At 37.1% G+C, this 20,743-nt stretch overlaps 1 protein-coding gene across 2 annotated transcripts in view; it reads right to left on the bottom strand.

Annotated features, from left to right (window-relative positions):
* The window catches only part of csmd3b (CUB and Sushi multiple domains 3b), a 353,421-nt gene that overhangs the window by 245,509 nt on the left and 87,169 nt on the right, over nucleotides 1-20,743 (bottom strand). For both annotated transcript variants that reach the window (XM_018731974.2, XM_029248376.1), the window contains exon 4: nucleotides 6,252-6,446. In XM_018731974.2, coding sequence (XP_018587490.1) covers nucleotides 6,252-6,446 — 195 coding nt within the window. The remainder of the gene's footprint in view (nucleotides 1-6,251; nucleotides 6,447-20,743) is intronic.

Below are 20,743 nucleotides of genomic sequence, written 5' to 3' on the forward strand. Positions count from 1 at the left end.
TAACTCTTTTCATAGTAATTTCATCAATAATGTATTTCATTAATAAAAGAACAACAGCTCTATTATGAGCACAACTCCTGCTCCTGTAGGCTATGCCTTGAGCAGAAATGAATAAATAATAGCACATATTGATTGGGCAAGACTGTGTTATAGCAACACTTTGACTTTATTGTAGATATAAAAACTAAATAAATCTTTCTTCCTTGCTCTTTTGGGAAATGCCAAGGTACTTTTGAATGAATGGTATTTTTTGTCTTCATCATACGTATTCATATTTGAAATTTTGCAAAGGAAAATTAACAAACGATGGAGGTATACCATTAATAAATGTGAAATCCTAGGTCTGGGAATGACACTAATTCGTGATACAGTCACACCATGTGATGCTGTAGTGGCTGTAAGACATTGCTACATGTATGTTACATGAACTGCTATAATAGTTCTTTGTTTCAGAACTTACTGACTATACCATGAAGTTGCATTTTGTAAGATTGAAGAGAATGACAGCCAGGGCATTAGGTAGTTTAAAGCTGGGATTTGTAACATGAAGGCTGTTAGCTGAAGCCACATTCCCATCATAAACTATAGAACCCATGAACAAGGTTCTTACTCTGAACTATTTCAGCAGAAACCACCAGCTACAAAAATACCGCAAGCTAAGCACCAGAGCAATGAGTAAATGCCTAGAGTGATACATGGCCTGTACATTTTTTTTCAGTTACAGCAATACCTTAATAGTTATGTTAAATACAAATCCACACACACCTATAAAAGCTGAAAAACAGGTTCAGTTTTTTTTTTTTCCCCCTCCCATAAATTACTAATTACAAAGATTGGTAATTAAAGATATGGAAGAAAAAAGAATGTCTGGGATGGTTTTGGCAATTTTATGATATTTTTAACATTTCATTGCAAACAGTATTAGCCAACATGATACTTGTAAGTGTGCTAGAAGTGCGGTTCTAAACAAATAAGAGTTGACCCACAGCAGATTATTATACATGTGAAAAACTGTAAACACGCAGGTGTACACAGCTGATAAACTGATGTAATCAGTTTCTGAGACTAAAACAAATCAAACCAAAACCTATTAAATGATACATTTCTGTTAAAAATTGGACAGCATAGAGCACTGAATAACTACCGCAGTACAGAAAAAGGAAGATTTTTTTTTCTTCCTCCAGCAGTTGAGAGACACTACAAAGTGAATGAGCTCTGGAAAAGAAACTCTGGGAGCCACCTACTGAGGGCCTTGCACTCAAAAGGAGTAGTCAGGCAACAACTAATGGCTCACAGCCGTTGATGCCTGGAACTCGATTCTAGGTAAAATTGTGGCAAAAACTAGGCATCAGTACAGGCAGTTTAGTCTTCAACTGAAATTCTCTGACTTCCAAGAGAACTCTCAGAGTTATGATCAATCTGGAAGCATGGTATGAGTCAGGATCCTGGAGCTGAAGGAACATCATCTCAATGTCCAAAAGTATGACACGTTCTTCCTGTCTTCCAGGATTCAAAATCAAAGACTCAAGTGCTATGTTTTCTGGTCAAACCTCCAGCCAATCTAATTTTTACAGATAGGATGAATTAAAGCACAAACATCGATCCATAAGAACTAATTTCATTAGCACACAATTCAACTGTGATGGGAAACATCTCCCACTGAAAGGTTTGAGCATTAGCCAACGAGAAGGAGGTGATCACTGATAAGGAAGCCAGATATGGTAAATGGGTCCAAAATTACGGAAATTTGAAATCTGATTTTGAGAAGAAAAAAGAAAAAAAAAAAAAACTCCAGATAAAGGTTGCAGAGGCAATATTTCACCACCTGTGCTGAATGTCTAATTATGTCACTAATGTTTCTGTACTAAAATCCTGGTACAGTGCAATAGTTGCTTTTTCTAAGGCTTCAGGTATGGGGGGAAAGATAAATTTAGGGAAACTGTACATCAAGGCCAGAACTGACTAAGGGTGATGATTTAACAGAATTTTCAGATATCTAATCTCTTCATAAGTTTTTTTAAACTGTTCATTTTTTTAAACGTGACTGTTTTAAATCACACCTATACCCCTTCATTGAGACAGTCATTATACAGACAAATAGCAATCCTGACCTCAAGAACTTGCACCATTCATCCTACGCCTCCAGAATATCCATAATACACCTCTTGAATCATTTCAAAGTGTAGTATTGCAGCATAAATTTCATAACAGATTAATGAATACATGTTTTGACTCATTTTCAGGAAAACTTGTCTTGGTACAAGAACAAACATTGGACATTTTTCTCAGAAAATGAAATTGAAATTAAATTAAATAAATAATTGGTTCAACCTGTGGACAAGTTTTCAGGAAAAAAAATCAGGCTTGGAGAGCAAGGGATGGGTGAATTTATACAAGTTTGAAAATGTGTGGATATCAGCTTGACAAATTCTATTATGAGACACTTCACCTCGCCAAATTAAGATCACAAAGGAAAGGATGGGTTCTTTCAGAACTGACATCTTAAATGTTTTTACCATAATCAGGTTAGAAGTGAAAATATCATTTAAGACAAAGGAGACTGCTTTACACCAAAAGGTAAATTATAAATTGCTAAAATTTATGGAAGCTATAAGATGAAGGTTGCATTTAGTAACCTTACAAAAGCACCAATAGGCCTAGAGTGTATGTATTTTACATATATCAAAAGCATATGGTTTCTTTCAATATACTGTAAATAACGACACACCAGTAGACATTTTTTTTTTTTTTTTTTTTTTTTTAAATAAAACTATGGCTGACCATGATATTATATAAATTCAAAGACCTAGAAATCAAAAGACCTGCATTTTCAAGGCTTAAAATACATAACAGATCCGTCAACCTTGATAAATCACAGGGGATTGTTCATCTGCAACAATTAGCATATTCTCGTCCTAATATTTTTGTGTTACACATTAGAATCCCCTAAATAAATTATGCATTAAGTGAAATGAAAACCATGTTTTCCCTCATCAAATGTGCTACATGATTTTGCATCACTTTTTTAAAAAAAATAGTGCTTTAAACTTACTCATTCCTTAAGCAGGTTGGAGTACTTTAAGAGTATGCTAAAATGAAGATAAAATGATCTTGTCCCACATTTAAACCATACCATTGTAAATACCACACTACAGCCTTGAGGATTATGCTTCTTTCTGGAAAGGGTTTCTTTACACTTATTTTGGCAGTTAATTTATTCTCAACCGAGCTAAATGTGAAGAGCATCGCTGCTAGTCACACTTAACAAGGGGAAAACACTTGCAAACTAAATAACAAAAAGATGGCATTTGGGTTTTAGAATAAAATATTGTATTCTCAACAATTTTAATCCTGATCTAAATGAAGCCCAGTTCCTCACCATAAAAGACTCACAAATCATGTCCTGATGGTTTTTTTTTTGAATATTCTTAACAAAACTTGCTAAAATCCTTTATCATAATAAATATGCCTTACTCATAACAAAATAAGTACTAGATCTAGAAGTTTTTGTGAGGAAAGCGATAGGATTGAGTTCCTTCTTTCCATTTCATTCAGATGGCGCAATGAAAACACAGAAGAAGGCAAACAGCTATTATTTTTATGAAATATCGGCACCATCACAACCAATAATTTCTCATTTTCACATATATGAATGATCAACGACTCTTCAGCAGCAATATACATTACTAACTTCCCAGGAAATCTGACTTCAGCTGTGTGTAGAAACCGCAGGTATTTGCAGTTTAAACAATTACAGCATGTCTCAGAAAGAGCTGAGGTAACCCAGCTGCTCTCCAGTTCCAGTTCACCATGTGGAAGTAGATTTTGAGAGGGCAAGGAAAATGGCAGTAAGATTAAATTCCAGCTCAGCTGGGGGTGGGGTTATGAAGAAACCGCATGAAATACTACAGCACCGAGGGCTAAAACTTAAGACTGTCGATCTTCTTTGCTGTACTGTGGAATATTAAAATGTTAGCATTTACATTAATCTCTGAAGCTTCAAAATGTTTTATTCTGACAGCACGTGTGGGTGTATGTAGAGGTTCCTTTATCATGTTAATTACAACATAATATAACACTGAAAAATCTTTTTTTTTTGGCATAAGTATGTAGGCATGTTGACAATCAAATAAGGGCAACGACAAGACTGAAAGTTTTTTTATGATACTGGATGAAGTGTAATATGAGAGACATTATTATTATTTTAACAGTGTTAACGTTTAACGAAGATCCTTTCCTGTTACAAATAAAAGCGCGTGGCATCGATAACAGGCATTTGCAAACACAGTAGTATGTTCTCCGCTACACCTTCACGCATCTTGCAGACCTGTGAACCTATTTTGCATATCAATGTTTAGAACCAACAGCAGTATTTCCAGAAGGAAGTAATTAAATCACTATCAAAACCTGGATTCCCTTATAAGATGATTCGTTCCATTATGACCCTTCATTATTATTTCAAGAAAACAGCGACAGCTCAGTCAAGACAAGTAAATCAAAGTCCTCAAACTATTCTGTTGATATGCTACACACATTGGACACTGAGATTTGCATCACATAAGAAGTGCGGGCCGCTTCCTTCTTGTGAATACTAAGTGTGCCAGTTACTCAGGGAAGATTTACGTTTCTAGATTATCATGAGGAAGCTGCTCAAAGTAGTCAACAGTCATGCTAGCACACACAAGGACATCTAAACTACACATCCAATTTACACATTGCATTCCAAATACTTTTCAACACTGGACTTGTCTATATACAGTATTATTCCATACTGATTTTTGATTGCCTGAAAAAGAAAATGCTTGGCAAATTTAAACTACTGAAGTGAATGAAAAACAAAAATACACACACACGTGACAAATTTCATATATTACCACTAATTTTTTTTGTACACATTAAATGATACTTGGTAAAACTGTTATACAAGAATTAAAGTTTTCGGCTGGTACCGAACAAAACACTCTCCACTGAAATCAAGGATTCTGAAGATTACATCAACGGTCCATTATTAGTACCATGTTTTTCCTGTCTCTAAGCCAAGTCCCAAGAAACTGGTAAGCTTTGTCTTGGCCAGCGATGCTGGAAGTGGTGATGCCCCAACTGGACGTAGTGAACGGGCTCCAGAAAGCACACAGACACACACACAGAGGAATGGCGATCCAACAGTCGTTTCTCCCCTGGCCATTAGAGCAGCTATTGTTCTTTGACTCTTCAATGAATTTGTTTTCTACCACCATCTGTATTTAATCTATGTGATCTAGTAGCTCAATACCCACAGGAAATTTAAACATTCACCCAAAAAAAAAAAAAAAAAAAACCCTCATCATTAGAAATTAGAGCACAGAAGCATACTGAGGTGAGACAGTGCTTTATTGTATATAAAACTGGCTTAAAATCTGTTTTATTCATTAAAATAAAACAGTTTTATGCCAAATTCTAACTTCACTGTATTTTCAGAACAAGTCTGGACATGCTCTGCGATAATCCCTCAAATGTCTTTCACACTGTTATCCCAGTTGTTTTTGTTCTAGACAGCAACAGACGTGATATAGTTGCTGTCGTATTTACTCATTAAATGCACACCAAAACTAATGCAATCCATGGAGATGGCCTTATTTAAAAATGGTCATGGACAGTGCACAATATAATTGGCCTGGACTTGGGACAATAAATCTTGATATGTTTAAAGATGTTTAAAGCAAGGGCACTGCAACTCGTACTGCATGCAGCTCTGAGCACAAGCCTTATGAATCTATGCTTTCGGGTACACACAAAAGCACCTCATCATTTTTGCAAAAGAACTTATTTCATTTCTGTAAATTAACTTGTTTGCATGATGATGATGCTCTGTCTGGCATTTGACTGTTTACACGTTCTACATTGTGTTAGGAAAACTAATCCTACGAGGGCACAGTTCTATTAAAGTATTTTGTTTAAATTTAAATTTAGGGACACTTATGTAAAAGGGACAAATAATGAATTAAATCTTTCTTTAAAAAAGGAAAGCTTACAAGATACCGAATGGGGAAATATATATGTCTATATATAGATATATATACACACACACACAGAAAAAAAACTTTACTTGTCACTCCACACAATATACACACTGTACAAGACGGAGACAGACATGCATATAGCACATACAAGTAGAAGTCCATGCTAGTCAGTCACACAAGTTCTGTGCACTGTTTTCACACTCAATACACACTGTTATCCATGAGTGAGATAACAGCCAAGGTTACACTGACCTCTGCAGATGGGGACAGGGAAGTCCCACACGGCGGTGTTGCCCGCATTGGTAACACAGGTGAGCTGCGGGTGGCCGTCCAGGACGTAGCCCGTCACACAGCTGTAGCGGATCTTATCCCCCACATTAAAACGAGTTCCGTAGAGGATTCCCTTGGGGGGGACGCCAGGGTTTCCGCAGGAGCTGCTCTGCAATTCTGCATGGGAGATATGGTATTACGGTGAGTCTGATTTTGTTCCCTTATATGTCAACATCATACATAAGCTTTTATGTAAGCATTTAAAATCTAATACAGAACTCACACATGTGAAGAACTGTGTTCCAACATGTTTATTTCCAAAACTGAAGCTCACAGGTACTAGACTACATAAGCTGTGGCTATTCATTTTTCCTCAGTCTACAGGACATATGCTTTTAAGCGTGTCACCCAAACTGGACATGCAGCAATGGTGAGTCCAGAAGTACATTTCAGAGGACATTCAATGCTCTCACAAGATTCTATGTGTTTATCCAAATCTCTCCTTCTATAGATGTACTGCATTTTTTGTATTGTTCTCTGAGATGTAGATAGCTTTGGAGAAAACTGTCGGCTAAATGAATAAATGCAAACATTAATTTGTTTATTTTCTGTGTGTCTTTTGTGCAGGGTCTCGGAAGGAATGAATAATGCTGATAAAGCACCCATGAATAAAGGAAGAGATACAAGAGAGTCAGCATCAAAGAGGAAGAAACAGAAATATTACGGATAAGAACTTTAACTTTAAAAATTCCATTAACGGAAGAAATACTTAAGAGCTTGTGCCTTTGGTTTCATAGGTTCTTCCTGAATACTTCTCCAGAACATCACAGTGGCAAAAAAAAAAAACGGTGATTAGATGTGCTCTTTCCACCCCACTCCTTGCCCAAACAAAGTCAATACATATTACACACAAACTGTATTTCTGGAGTCCACAGCCAAAGGTAAGGCAACTGCCTCTGCCAACAGCATCAACATTGTGCAAAAAAAAGAAAAAAAAAAAAAGCACACATAATGTGATGGGGTTTAAGGTGGTGAGTCAGGAAGATGGCGGAGACTGCTGAGAGAGAGCAGCCCTAGAGCAGCACAACCCAAACAGAAAAGCCATAGTGCAACCGGTTTTCTCATTGCACACGCCTCTCCGTCACATGGAGTGGGTCATCTAGGCAGCTCAGTGACTCTCACTCGCACACTTCACTGGAAGCGCCAGTCCGAGTCTTCAGATACCGTTCACAGTAACTTTAATAGCATTTCTTGCTGGTTGAACATAGTTGGAGCTTCTTTCCCCTCAAGACAAAATGAAGAGGCTTCCCAGACACAGTTTGTTAAGCCCTACAAGATGAGTTTAGGAGCCTCGGAATGACAGACACACAGCTTTGCGAGATTGCTTATTTTCTTACATTGGCATAAGCAAACGTGGAGTCTTGGCCACCGTCATTTAAGTCCACCAGTTTTGCATATATCAGAAAAAATTACTGCGTTCTTTAAAGCAAAACTTTCAAGTTTGCTGTCTATTTTCTTCAGTGGGGGGAACTAACAGAAAGTTACATTAAAATAATTTAATCATGGGAGTGTGAAACCCTTACATTTCCTACAGAGAAGTTTCTGAGTGGGAATGAAATCCTGTGATGTATACTTAAATATGAGCAATCAACAAATGGATGATCAATAATTCAGTTAAAACAACACGTGTTACTCTACAAAGTATCTAAAAGCATTTTTATTCTTCTTTGGGTAGATCTATACTTGCAAGTTTTTTTTTTCTTAAAATACATCCATGATGTGTATTGACCAAAGTATGATAGTAATGATACAGCAGCACTTAGGCAGTCACTATAATTCAGTGACACATTACCAAAGCTATGGTTCAACCAACCCAGCCCATACAAATGATTTTATGTGCATGGACAAATTTCCACTGTACCTAATTAACTTTCAGTTCAAATTATCACCAGATCAACACCAAATCAGCTGGTGGATCCCCCCAGCTGGAACAGGCATAAGTAATCAAACCAGTGAGAGGCTTTCAGCAGGTTTACTAACACTGTTTCCCATTTCCTATAATAACTCGGCAAAGTGACAGAATCTGACAAACACATGTAAGCCAATGTCTTTAACTTCTCTAATTACTTACAGTAGTTAGTGATATTGTAAAGGTGCCAGAAATAAAACTGTTAATTTAACACCTCAAACCCACGTACTTCTAATAATCCTTACAGCTTTCTGTATATTAACATTTATTTATTAAAAGACACATATGGACAGGAACTAACAAGGTAGCATTTGATTTACTACTTTATTTTCTCCAAATATATTAATAAAAAATGCAGAAGTTTTATATGTGGAATAAAATTTTCCCTGTGAACAAGAGATTCATGAATTTAAATCCTATTAAGACTTTTGGTGTAATGATTAAACCATCAAAAGACACCAAAGGAATAGAACAGATATCAAAAAAGAGACAACCTGAAAAATATCATATAAATTTATTAAAAGTTTGTGCTCACTAAATCCCCGTGTTATGCAACTTTGGAAAAAGTGAAGTACATAGTCTTTTGTGCTATTTTTTTAATGATTCAACGGCTGGCTTATTTTCAGAGAAAAGATTAAGCAATATACCATATTTAGATAACAGAATCGTTTAAAGATATGATTGAATATTACAATATACTGTATTTCGCACTGTATTAGTTTAAAAAAATGATCTACAAGAGTAGAGATTGCAAATCATTCTACATTTGCAATCTTTGTTATTACTTTAAGGCTTTTACTAAATTTGTAACATCGATACATAATGGAAAATATATTTTAGTGCCTTTTCAGTAAAAATGGTAGTATAAAAAAGTAAATCCAGTATTGCATGCATGTAGCCATCAATTAAAGAAAATTGCAATTGTTAACTTGTAACGATCACTTGGACATCCAAATGTTTGCCTGCAGATAAACATCTGAGGAATGTAGAGTGGGTGAAAATAAGCACTTTAAAATGTGATCTAATATGGTTTGAACTCACCAGAGTTTGGTCTACTAAAAGCTATAACAAAATGATTATGCTTGTAATGTTTAAGTTTATGACGTTAGGGCATTACAACATTTTTTTTTTTTTTTACTTCATGTGAAACTAGTCATACATGATAAGCAGCAAAGTGAGAGTCAAGAAATCAACTGATTTATTTTGCATTTTCCATCTGCTGTCAAAATCAAATGTTTAAAAAAAAATAGGATAAATGGAAAAGGGGCAATTAAAACAAACATGAATGTTCTGATGTATTCATCTTTTGGTAACAATAAAATGACAGTTTTTAATGATTTCTGCAGCTCATTACTTGCCATAAATCCTTTTAAACCAGGCTTACATGCTGTCCGGCAGATACACTGCTGCCTTTCACACTTGCAACAGGATTATTTTTTTGGGTTTTACATGTCTCTTTACGGTTCACTTATGAGCAATAGTCTATGTGTAATACATTTCAGATAAATGAGTTCTCATGTACTGTAAGTGAGATAAGAATCAATTTGTTATTCTGTAGGCCACTGTGTCCTGCATAGTCAAAAAGTCATTCCAAACCACAATTTACCCTGTGCAGGAATGTTAATGGATTCTGTTCCAGCAGATGTGGTCTTATTGATACCACAGTCCTTTACAGTGCATAAAACATCTTTCTTACATGTATGTTTCAAAAAGACTTGAAATCATACCAGTTACCACTGTGCTACCATGAGACCAATGAGATCCACCTTTTGAAAAGACCTTAATCCATCAAAATCTGCATACTAAAAAGGGTTCATCTTCATTACATGATGATCTCATCTGCCAAGTTTTGCAAAAAGCAGATAGATGAGCACAAGCAAACTGTACACACAGCTGTGGAATATGGAGGTCGCAGAGAACCATCATTTTTGGAGTACAGTTCTATATGATTGGTATTGGTATGGATGTGGAATTCCCAATGTGCCTTTTGCCTGCCATGAGCACAGATGAGCACTGTGGTGTGGTCTCATTCAAAAAGCCCCACAGATGTCCATAAGTGGGATGATGGCCAAATGGCAGTACATTATAACAGCACCGTTGTCACACTACACGAGTATGTAATAAGCACAATTTTTATTATCTTTCTGAACTAAGTTCAGCTCCACATTGAATTCTCTAAACCAGCTTCAATGTAGTTTGTGTTTGAATGGTCCCAGTAATAAAATGCAGAACAGCAAGTGTATAACAATGCAGTACCTTTGTGGTAGAGTGCCACAAGTCACCTAGTATACTAGTAGGACTCAGGGTGCAACGGCCCAAAATACACAAGAACATCTTCTCACACCTTAGACTGAGGGCAACTCCTGTCCACACGATCAGCACCAAGTGCCGCCCCAAATCATATCATTTAGAAGGTCATATAAGGAGAAAAGAAGATTATCAGCAGCCAGCGGTGGACAGCAAAGCCAGAGACTCTTGAGGTCTCTCGCAGCAGACAATACCAACAAAGGTTCCAAGTTGTTCAAAATTTCCTGATGGTACACATCTTAATGTGTTTTTAATTAAAAAAACAGAGGTTGCCTGTCTGACTATTGCACAACTCATCATCTGAATTCAGCACTGTTGTTGTCCTGCCCCTCAAAATATGAAAAAGGTGTGATATAAAAATGAGGTAACTGACCACAAATAAATTGGACAAAGAAAAAGAATAAATAATATCATACCTCTATTTATTGACTACATACAGCCAGAAAGCATGGGGACCAGTTTTTAATCCTGCACAACTAAAACAGTGTTGTGTGCCCATTATGTTTCGTATTGCCTGGCATATGATGGACACAGAAAAGTTACAGCACATTAATGTAAAAGTAAACATTATGTGTACTGTTCAAATCTGTTTGGGAGGATATGTGTGCTGAGGGGGCTGGAGGCATTATGGACAGTTTTGCATAGGCCCGTGAAATCTCATTATTTGACTAAATGTGGTCTTAAACTCAGTTATTGGTTCGAAAGAGCACACAACAAAAATGCTGGACAAACAAAATGAGCAAAACTTGAGTCTTGGTGAAAGTAAATCATTAGCATTAATCTTTTAATCTGAAATGAATTACAGTGAACAATACACAGTATTCCCTTTTACTTTATATAGCCTTATATCACACACACACTGCCTGAAACCGCTTGTCCCAAGTGGGGTTGTGGCAAGCTGGAGCCTAACCCGGCAACACAGGGCACAAGGCTGGAGGGGGAGGGGACACACCCAGGACGGGACGCCACTCCGTCGCAAGGCACCCCAAGCAGGACTCGAACCCCAGACCCGCCAGAGAGCAGGACCCGGCCGAACCCGCTGCGCCACCACACCCCCCCATTAGCCTGATATCTGTTCAAAAATTTTCAACTGTATAAGAACAAAATTGGAATATGAAAAGGAATTTAAAAAAAAAAAAAAAACAGCACTGCAGTCTAGCTGAATTGTTTTGGGAGCTCAAAGAACTTTTTTTTTTTTAAGAAGCATCATGCAAAATATTCTAGGGTGGGATCTCAGAGAGATCATCTCTGTTCTCAGCCATTGCTCACTCAAGGTTCACATCAGCAACTTTGGAAAGTGAATGTGATGTCAGAATTTGCTGATGACTTTTCTAAAACTATGGCTAAAGTTTGCTTGAATGATTTATCATTGGTGGTGGAAGTATTGAAGCATAGTTTGCCTCTATTCAAAAGTTTACTTAAATTTCAAAAACTGAAAATACAAGTTTTCACAAATTCTTGTCAAAATCAGATACACAAATCTTTCTGAAAAATTATGCATCCAGAAACCAAAATCAGTGGTAAAAACCAAAAAGGGAGTAACTCTTCTCATTCAGAAAAATAAATCTTGCCGTCACTGTCTAACAAATGGGCATCCACATATCGACAAAAGTACAGAACAGTTTGACTTCGGAACATGACTTGAATCTTGGCTAATTGTAGTCTCTTAGAAGTTATGTTAGTTTATTGAAATCTCTGCAATAGCTGATAAAAAAAAAAAAAAAAAAAAAAAAGCTGCCTTTTTTTTCTTTTTTAATAGCCCATACAGGTATTGCAACCTGGGTAATACATTTGTAGACTGAAATTAAAAGAAAGCAAAGCATCCTATAAACGTACTACACCTCTGGGAACTGCCTCAGAAGAGCTGAACAGACAAGTGGTGGGTGATATCTTGATAAAACTTGTTTACTGACCGGTATTGAAAAAGAAAAAAAAAAAACACTAGTTTCTGGAAACTGGGCTCAAAGTTTTGACTTGTACTACATGTCTACATTCTACTTCATATTAAGTTAAACATTGTGCTTTAAATTTAAGTTGCAAATGGAGATTAAAGCACAGTTTAGCAGTTTAATTGTTACTGGGCTCAATGGGAGCTTAATACAAGAAAACCCTTCTTCCTGCATTCAATATCACCTGTATAACCATAGAGGAAGTTCACAGCACAGCCAGGCCAAGGTAAGGCGCTTTGTCTTCTCAATCTGTCTGAAGATACATCTCAGCTGAAATACTCCAGTTAACCTTGGGCTGATTAACAAAGGGCAGGGGATATTACTCTGGAGCTCCTTACATTCTCCCATGTCCACTTATCTACAGAATTTTGCCACGAGTCGCCATCCATCTCAGTCTCTCTGACTCCTGGAGACACATTTTGTGATAGCAGCAAGGCTGACATGGACTTCTGGTGACAGAGCATTTTCCCCAGTCTTGAGCTCCCACTAATACAGGGCTATCGATTGCATTCTGGAGACTGGGATGTACTGCAGATTTTATTTGTAAACCTAAATGTGTTTAAAGGGTTTTGGAACTGAGCGCTTGTGGTCCGAACTCCACCTGCCAGCTGCAGCTCCCTGTGCGCACAAGGCTCTGTTTTAATGTCCAGTAAAGCTACACTCTGGTTTTATGAACATTACATCAATATATTTATTCGTTCAGCAGCTGTCTCTACCCAGAGCAATGTGTAATACTTAGTTTTATGGCTTGCACATTCGGTAACTCATTGGTACACGAGTCCTTTACAAGAGCAATTCAGGGAAAGTGCCTCGCTCAAGGGTATAATGGCAGTGTCCCATCTGAGACACAAATCCATGAGCTTTCAGTCCGGGACTCTGATGAGTGCATCTCTTGGCACCAATAAAGCAGTAATATGCCGATGACTCCTTTTCAAGCCATAAAAATAATAAAACAAATGAAGCACTTTGGTGTAAAATTTTGAAAAAGCAGCCAAGCTTTAAACTGTTATGACTATGAAATATTTCCTATTTGTGCTGTATTTTCTTGAAATGGGAATATTTAATGGTAGGCGTAAAAATAGGTCTCCATAAGAGTATTAGAACTGATCACTGTACTCCTTGTAAGAACTGCAGAGCTTATTGTCCATTATAAGCATCAGGCAAAGGTGTTTCGGAGATCATGCTTGGAGTGAGGAACAAGTGAATGGGGACCAGACAAACCCCAGGGATAATGCCTTGAGGCTGATGGCATTGTCATACAGCTATAAAAAGAAATAAATGAACACAAAAAATAAAAGAAAATCAAAACTGCACTCAGGGCCCAGGAGATGAAGCATTCTGTATAATCCTGGGTACCTTTCATGTCACATATACATATTATTCTTGGGGGGCATGGTGGCGCAGTAGGTTTGGCCGGGTCAAGCTGTCTGGTTTGTCTGGGGTTCGAGTCCTGCTTGCAGTGCCTTGTGACGGACTGGCATCCCGTCCTGGGTGTGTCCCCTCCCCCTCCAGCCTCGCGCCCTGTGTTGCTGGGTTAGGCTCCAGCTCACTGAGACCCCACTTGGGACAAGCGGGAGCATTCATGCTCCCATGGTAATAATTAATACCTACAATTCTATTTCTATTACCGGGAAAACAAAAACGACATGACCCCATGTTGTTCCATAGTTAAGATGTAATAGAGGAATTCTGTAACAGAATTGCAACTGTAAGTGACTGGAGCTAAGTTTTCTGGGCACATCAATATTTTCCCTTCTCTGAGGTAATGACACTGCATCTGAGGAATTCTGGTGGTGTTCAGATCACTAGTGGAACAATCTCTTCTTAAACATGATTGTCTCTACATAAGCAAGTTGAAACGAGAACTGATCCTTCAGCACCTAGTAAGGTAGAATAAATACAATATCTTTAATGAGAATATCCTTTGGTTGCAAAAAATTCTTCTCCTTTATTATGAACATGCTGTTATTTATATATATATATATATATATATATATATATAAATATATACATACACACACACACACACACACACACACACACGCGCACACACCAAAATGTAATAAGTGTAAAAAATACACACACACACATTTTCAGAACCGCTTGTCCCAGACGGGGTCGCGGGGAACCAGAGCCTACCCAGCAACACAGGGTGTAAGGCCAGAGGGGGAGGGGACAGACCAAGGACGGGACGCCAGTCCGTCGCAAGGCACCCCAAGCGGGACTTCAACCCCAGACCCACTGGAGAGCAGGAGCCGGTCCAACCCACTGCGCCACCGCGCCCACCCCGTGTAAAAAATAATTCTAATAAATTAAACATATAATTTCAAGCAAGCATCCGTAAACTTTTGACTGGTTCTCAATGTGTATACACTATATTTACACATACACCGATTGATCGTATTGTAAAAAAGGATAATAGAAGGTAGCCCTTTTGTAAATGAACAAAAATAAAAGACTACAACAACAAAGTGGTGCACTTCAGTATAGTAGCACTGTATTTCAGTTTTATGAAAGCAACAGCCTTTAGCACTTCTCAAACTTTGATCAAATTCTAACCAAGGTCTCTAATGTCATGAGTAGAACATAAAGATCACTGCGCTTCTCAATTGGGTATTGATTCCCACTTGGGCCTGAGATGGGGGGAGGGTGTGCCATTCTGTTTTAGTTCCCAGCAACACACTGCACACTAATGACTCTGAATCACAGACTTCCTCAGCAAAGCACACAATCAACAGAGAGCTTGCTTTGACTTGGATCAAAAACACTTTATAGCTTGTGATACAGAGAATGGGTGGTAGGGGTGCCTGGCATCACTTGTAATAGTGATTCTCATAATACAACATAACAATAACTTTCATTAAAGCAGTTCATTGAGGCATAGAATTTTCATGTGTGGATGAGGGTCAGTATCATTAAATTCAATGTTACCCTTCAAGATTATAAAGTTTAGGACCTCCCAGTGATGACTATAATTATCAATATCACTATCATTATTGTAACTGGACTTGTACAAGTAGTTACTGCAAGTGTGTGAGTGAAAGGACCGCATTCATGACTGATCATTAATATTACTGTTATGAGTGATTGTACAATTCAATTTATTTTTATAGAGCACTCTCTATTAGGGTGACACAAAGCACTGAACATAGTGACACAGAAGAGAAGGGGACAGCTCAGTACAGATATCCATTTTCTAAGGCGACAGACTCCGATAACTATTTGGATACTAGGCAGCAATTGCGGAGAGGAAAACAAAAAAACTCAGCTACAAAGCAAAGGAAAAAAAAAATTGACCTCTCAAGCTTTGAAAACATAATTTCTTACCTGTCATGTACATAAGCAGACATACTAAAAGAAAAAAATGCTAAAGGATGCAAACATTCAAGTAACTTTTTTTGTTAACTTAAGCTGAAAACTTGGAAGTTGAAATAACACATTTTCAGAATAGTGTAAGAGCCAGTACCAGCTGTGACCGGGAGATTGGTGGACTGCCCCCCCCGCCCCCCCCACTTTGAGGTGTTCTACGAAGGACAGATCTATGTGATAATCTGTCTGAATGTGTATATTTAGATGATGCTCACTGACAGCACGGTGGGCGACCCCACCTAAAGCTGATACTTACTTACTGAAATTTGAAAACAGAGTGAATAGCTGGCTCACACAGTACCCTAGGGAACATCTATTCATTCTGCAGTCATTTATAACCTTACTGCAGCTTTTGAAGAAAACAGAGACTTGTAACAGTGGATGTGCAACATGAAGCAAATGCTGTCCCACGCAATGATTCCATGGGCTTTCATGGGAATAAACTTCATATGTGAGTAATTGTAGGGGGGTGGGACAGCTGCCCACGCTGGGTACTCTGAAGGCCTAACAAACAGTTAAAGACAACTTGCTCAGTCATAGTGAGATGTTGAGCATGGGTCAAACTAAAAGCTTTTGGCATAAAATAAAGGAAACAATGCCAGTGGTCTGCAGCCCACTATGGTAAGGGTATGACAGGATATTTCCATCTTGGCAGTGTGCTCATATCAGCAATGCAGCATTGCGTTCAATATATTTATGCTGCATGTCAATTCACCTCCATAACAAAGGGAGAATGTTATCCAATTTGGAATGCTTTCTTTATCTTATTCATGCAAGGGCAAAATTTGTCAAGGATAACTACTACATAAATTTGACATGCAAATAGTAAATCTAAGTGACTAGCTATATATTTTGCCATTTACAATAGCCAGCACTTTTTTTTTTTAATTGGTTTTATGACCAGTGCACGGTCACAACAAGAAGTATAAAAAAATAACTCTTTAAAACATTTTTTGTTTCATTGTTAGAGAAATGTTGAGTTTTATGTTAGAGATGGTAACAGATTAAGGATCTGATTTTCTGACCAAATTATTGCAAGCTACTAAACCCTACTAACCCTTATCCTTTCCTTACAGTTCTACATGTTTTACTTTACATCTAGTGCACACATTAGAGAATACAGGTGGTAAAAAAAAAAAAAAAATCAAAATTCAAAGTATGGTTTCTACTGCATGCCTATCGCCAGCTCACCATCGTAAAATTGATCTTAAGTAGAACCATTCTAAATCGGGGACCACCTGTATATAAACTGCAAACTATGCTAGTTACCATGGAGAAGGAAATGTGCACAGATCATAAAACATTAGGGTGAGTTTCCTGGACAAGCTATAAAATAAACCAAGAGTATGGATAGTAGAATGTTTTGAACCTCTAACTTGTAAGTAAGGATCAGGTTCCAAATCACAGCCATAATTCCCTTGATCAAGATGCTTACCTTCAACTTCAGTAAGTTATCCAGCTGTTTAAATCTTTGTAAGCACAGCCTTTTACAAACCTAACACCATAACATGTGTTGAACAAGGGCATCAGCTAAAGTAATACAATTTATTTTATTATATATATATATATATATATATATATATATATATAATGTGCAACAGTTGACATCAGTTACTTCTGCAGTATGAAGTGTTTGTCTTAAGTTTGAAAAAGAAAAAAAAAAAAAACTTGAGAAGTGCACCACTGTCAATGTATAAAACTGGTCTGATCTGAGGGTTCTCGTAAAGTTGGAAATAATGCAAAGCTCATAATTGTGAGGACTTCAAGCAATGACTAAATGAAACACAAACAAAACAACCAAACCAATGGAACTTTGGATAAAGAGTCTTTGGATAAAAAGTAAGCATAACCCAATGACAAGCAAGATTAACCTGAAATAAGATTCTTTCTGCGAAAGCTTAATTTGACTTAATTTAATATTGGTGTATCTCTAATCTTTCTTTTGAAAATCTGATTTTAAAATCTAGATTTAGCTCAATCCACACCTATTATATGCATGTCTAATGAAGCCAATTTGACTTAATCCATTATAAAAGGTTATTTTAAACAACACTTAATCCCTGTCATGAGAACTGGCCTCAAGTGTCAGGGGTTTAGAGTTTTGGGGGTAAACTGCTGGAGTCACAAAGGGTTAACTTCCCACAACTGTGGAAACTGTGGTCTACAGCATTAAAGTGAGATGGGTCCTAAAACTTTTTACATTTTCTTATGGAAAACAATGCATTTTGGCATGAATTTGAATGTCCATGTGAATAAGGTTTCTAAGCAGTGTTTTATTAGGTAAAACAACAGACATTTTCAGACTAAACTTTAAAGTATAATAATTAAATACCTAGCTTTGTAAACTGTAAACTTGTAAAACATTTTTGGTTAAAAGCCTGGCCTGGAAATGAAATAATAAATAAAAATAATAAAATTGAGTTTACTTGGGTAACCAAGGAGACATATACAGATTTTTGGACAACATATCATTACATAAACAAAAATACCATCAGTGTTCTGCATGAAATTTCTACAATCCTTTGAAAAGCAAATTTAAATTTTTGGTCTCACTCTGTAAAATGATGAACATGTCATGCATGAATGATAAAATTGTAAATTAATAGAGAATGTACTTTTGAAGCAGATAATTACAGATAGTGGTAGAGATCATTCTGCCAGAAAGAAAACTGATCCTTATGGCATCTTTACTCTTGAGATTAGGTTAAGGGATAGAGCCCTTCCTCCTATGTTTAGTTACACTAAGGAAAATGCCAATTATGTAGTTCTACATGCTGTGACATCTCTTCCTACCTTACTGTCACACCTACACCTTCAGAAATGCCAGGTAAATTACATATGCATACATGGTCAGGCACAGTATATGCTTAATCTTTGACACATTATTAAACAATATAATGGCAGGCATGTGACAGGAAATCATTTACAACTAAAAACCAGTGTCTCTCAGGAAATCTCAGTTACCATGGTAACCATTCTACTTAAAACCTTTGCCAAAAGTTTTTCCCAGCAGAATTATATAACAGTGACTTTTAAAAGAGATCTTGTTGGCATCGATTGGTTTCTTATGATGGACAGCAAATGTCAGCAAAAGAAAACAAAAGAAACAACAAAAAAGAAATTCACAGTAGCCCATTAGTGACAGTTCTCAGTAGCTGTCCCTGACCTCATGCAGTTTTTCAGTGAATTAGAAACAGTCCTATGAGTCCTACCTCAATACATGATGAAAACACCCTGTTACCATCCCCAAAATTTCATAGATCCCCATTTTTTGGACAGGACAAGTAGTCAGAGTTGGGACACAGTTTACAAACCAAAGTACTTCATAGCAAGATGTATAATAAACCCTGTGTACTAAAAGTGCTCATGACCTATAGTTAGTGGGGGGCGGGCAACAACGCAACAAAGCCCTGCATGGGCAATGCCACTGCTAGACAAACTTCTTTGTACATAGACAGAGCTATGCAGTAACGATTTATAGTGACTGAAAATGGGATATGGCCAAAAATACATAAAAGGTTACATCAAATTCATAGTGGTGCACCTTGGATTACAATGAGCAGCACTATGTAACACTGAAACACCTGTCAAAGGCTGAAAGACCAACAAAATGTTTTCCCTGAATAAAGCCCCTGAGAAGGCTGAAATGGCTATATTGCCAACTGGACAGGCCTGTAACCTCGTCCTCTTCCCATTTGGCAATATATTTTCCCCTTGATAGCCCTTGGCAAACTCCCTTAGTTTAATCAGAATCTGCAGCCTGATGAGTCGTCCACCATTTTTCAGTTTTATCTTCTGGAATGCATTAATGTTGGAGAAGTACTAATCATATCGCTTGGGACCATAGTGAACCGGCTGATGAGCACCAGGGTTCAGCCAAGGAGTAGCTGGCTACAGACAGGCCACTGAACGTCTTGCAAAAGGACAGACGGAGGTATTCAGGCTCCAGCATTGTGGCCTGAGTGGTATGGATCATTATCCAGCTCAGGATGCGCCCGGCATGTAAAGGTCAATGACAAAGGCGTTCATCTCCTGCACATCTCATGCATACATAAAACAAATGGAAAACAACATGATTTAATAGCCATAGTGTTGCAAAAATGTTGACGTGTAAATAAAGATGTGTTTATTCAAAATGTAAGCCTATTAATATAAATAGCTTTAAAAATTACGAAACTCCAAACTGGATAAAAAAAAGCAAATTCAAGGTAGACTTTTTTGTTTCAACCATGGAAAAAGAAAAAGAGGGCTGTCCTGAAAGAATAACAAATCACGTTGAAGAGAACTGAAAAAAAATAGACTTCCATTTATTAAAAATTTAAAATAACCAAATTGCCCTTCACAGCAGAAGAACTGTTCATTCAATATTTTATAAATTCTCACAGTGATATGCATGTTCTCAGTAAGGTGAGGCATCTGTTTGGGTGAAAAGAGTTAAACATTACTCTCTGGTCTAAAAACAAAGGAGGAAAAAAATGATGTTTCAGTTATTATGCAAGAAGTGGGTACTTTGTGGCTTACTTTGAGTTTTGAGACTGGCTATATACCACACTGAGTACTTCTCCTTGTCTAGAGCAGGGTACTATAGTTTTCCTTCCAGCTGAGGTCTTAGCCTACATCTGGATGTTAAACAAATGTATGTCACAATTCCAACCATGTTAAACCAAATATGCTGGTATGTTTATCTGAATTTTTGTTAAAGGATCACTAAGCGACTGGTGAAAACATTTTAAGGTTTCTTTAAATACTTGTTTTTTAACCTTATTTTAAAATGAACCATGAAAAATAATAATAATAACAATAACAACAACACCAATAATAATATTCATCATTATTATTGAATGTATGTACGGATACACACACACACACACAAATTTCAG

Source organism: Scleropages formosus, chromosome 23 (genome assembly GCF_900964775.1).
Source record: "Scleropages formosus chromosome 23, fSclFor1.1, whole genome shotgun sequence".
In the NCBI taxonomy this organism is placed as follows: Eukaryota; Metazoa; Chordata; class Actinopteri; order Osteoglossiformes; family Osteoglossidae; genus Scleropages; species Scleropages formosus.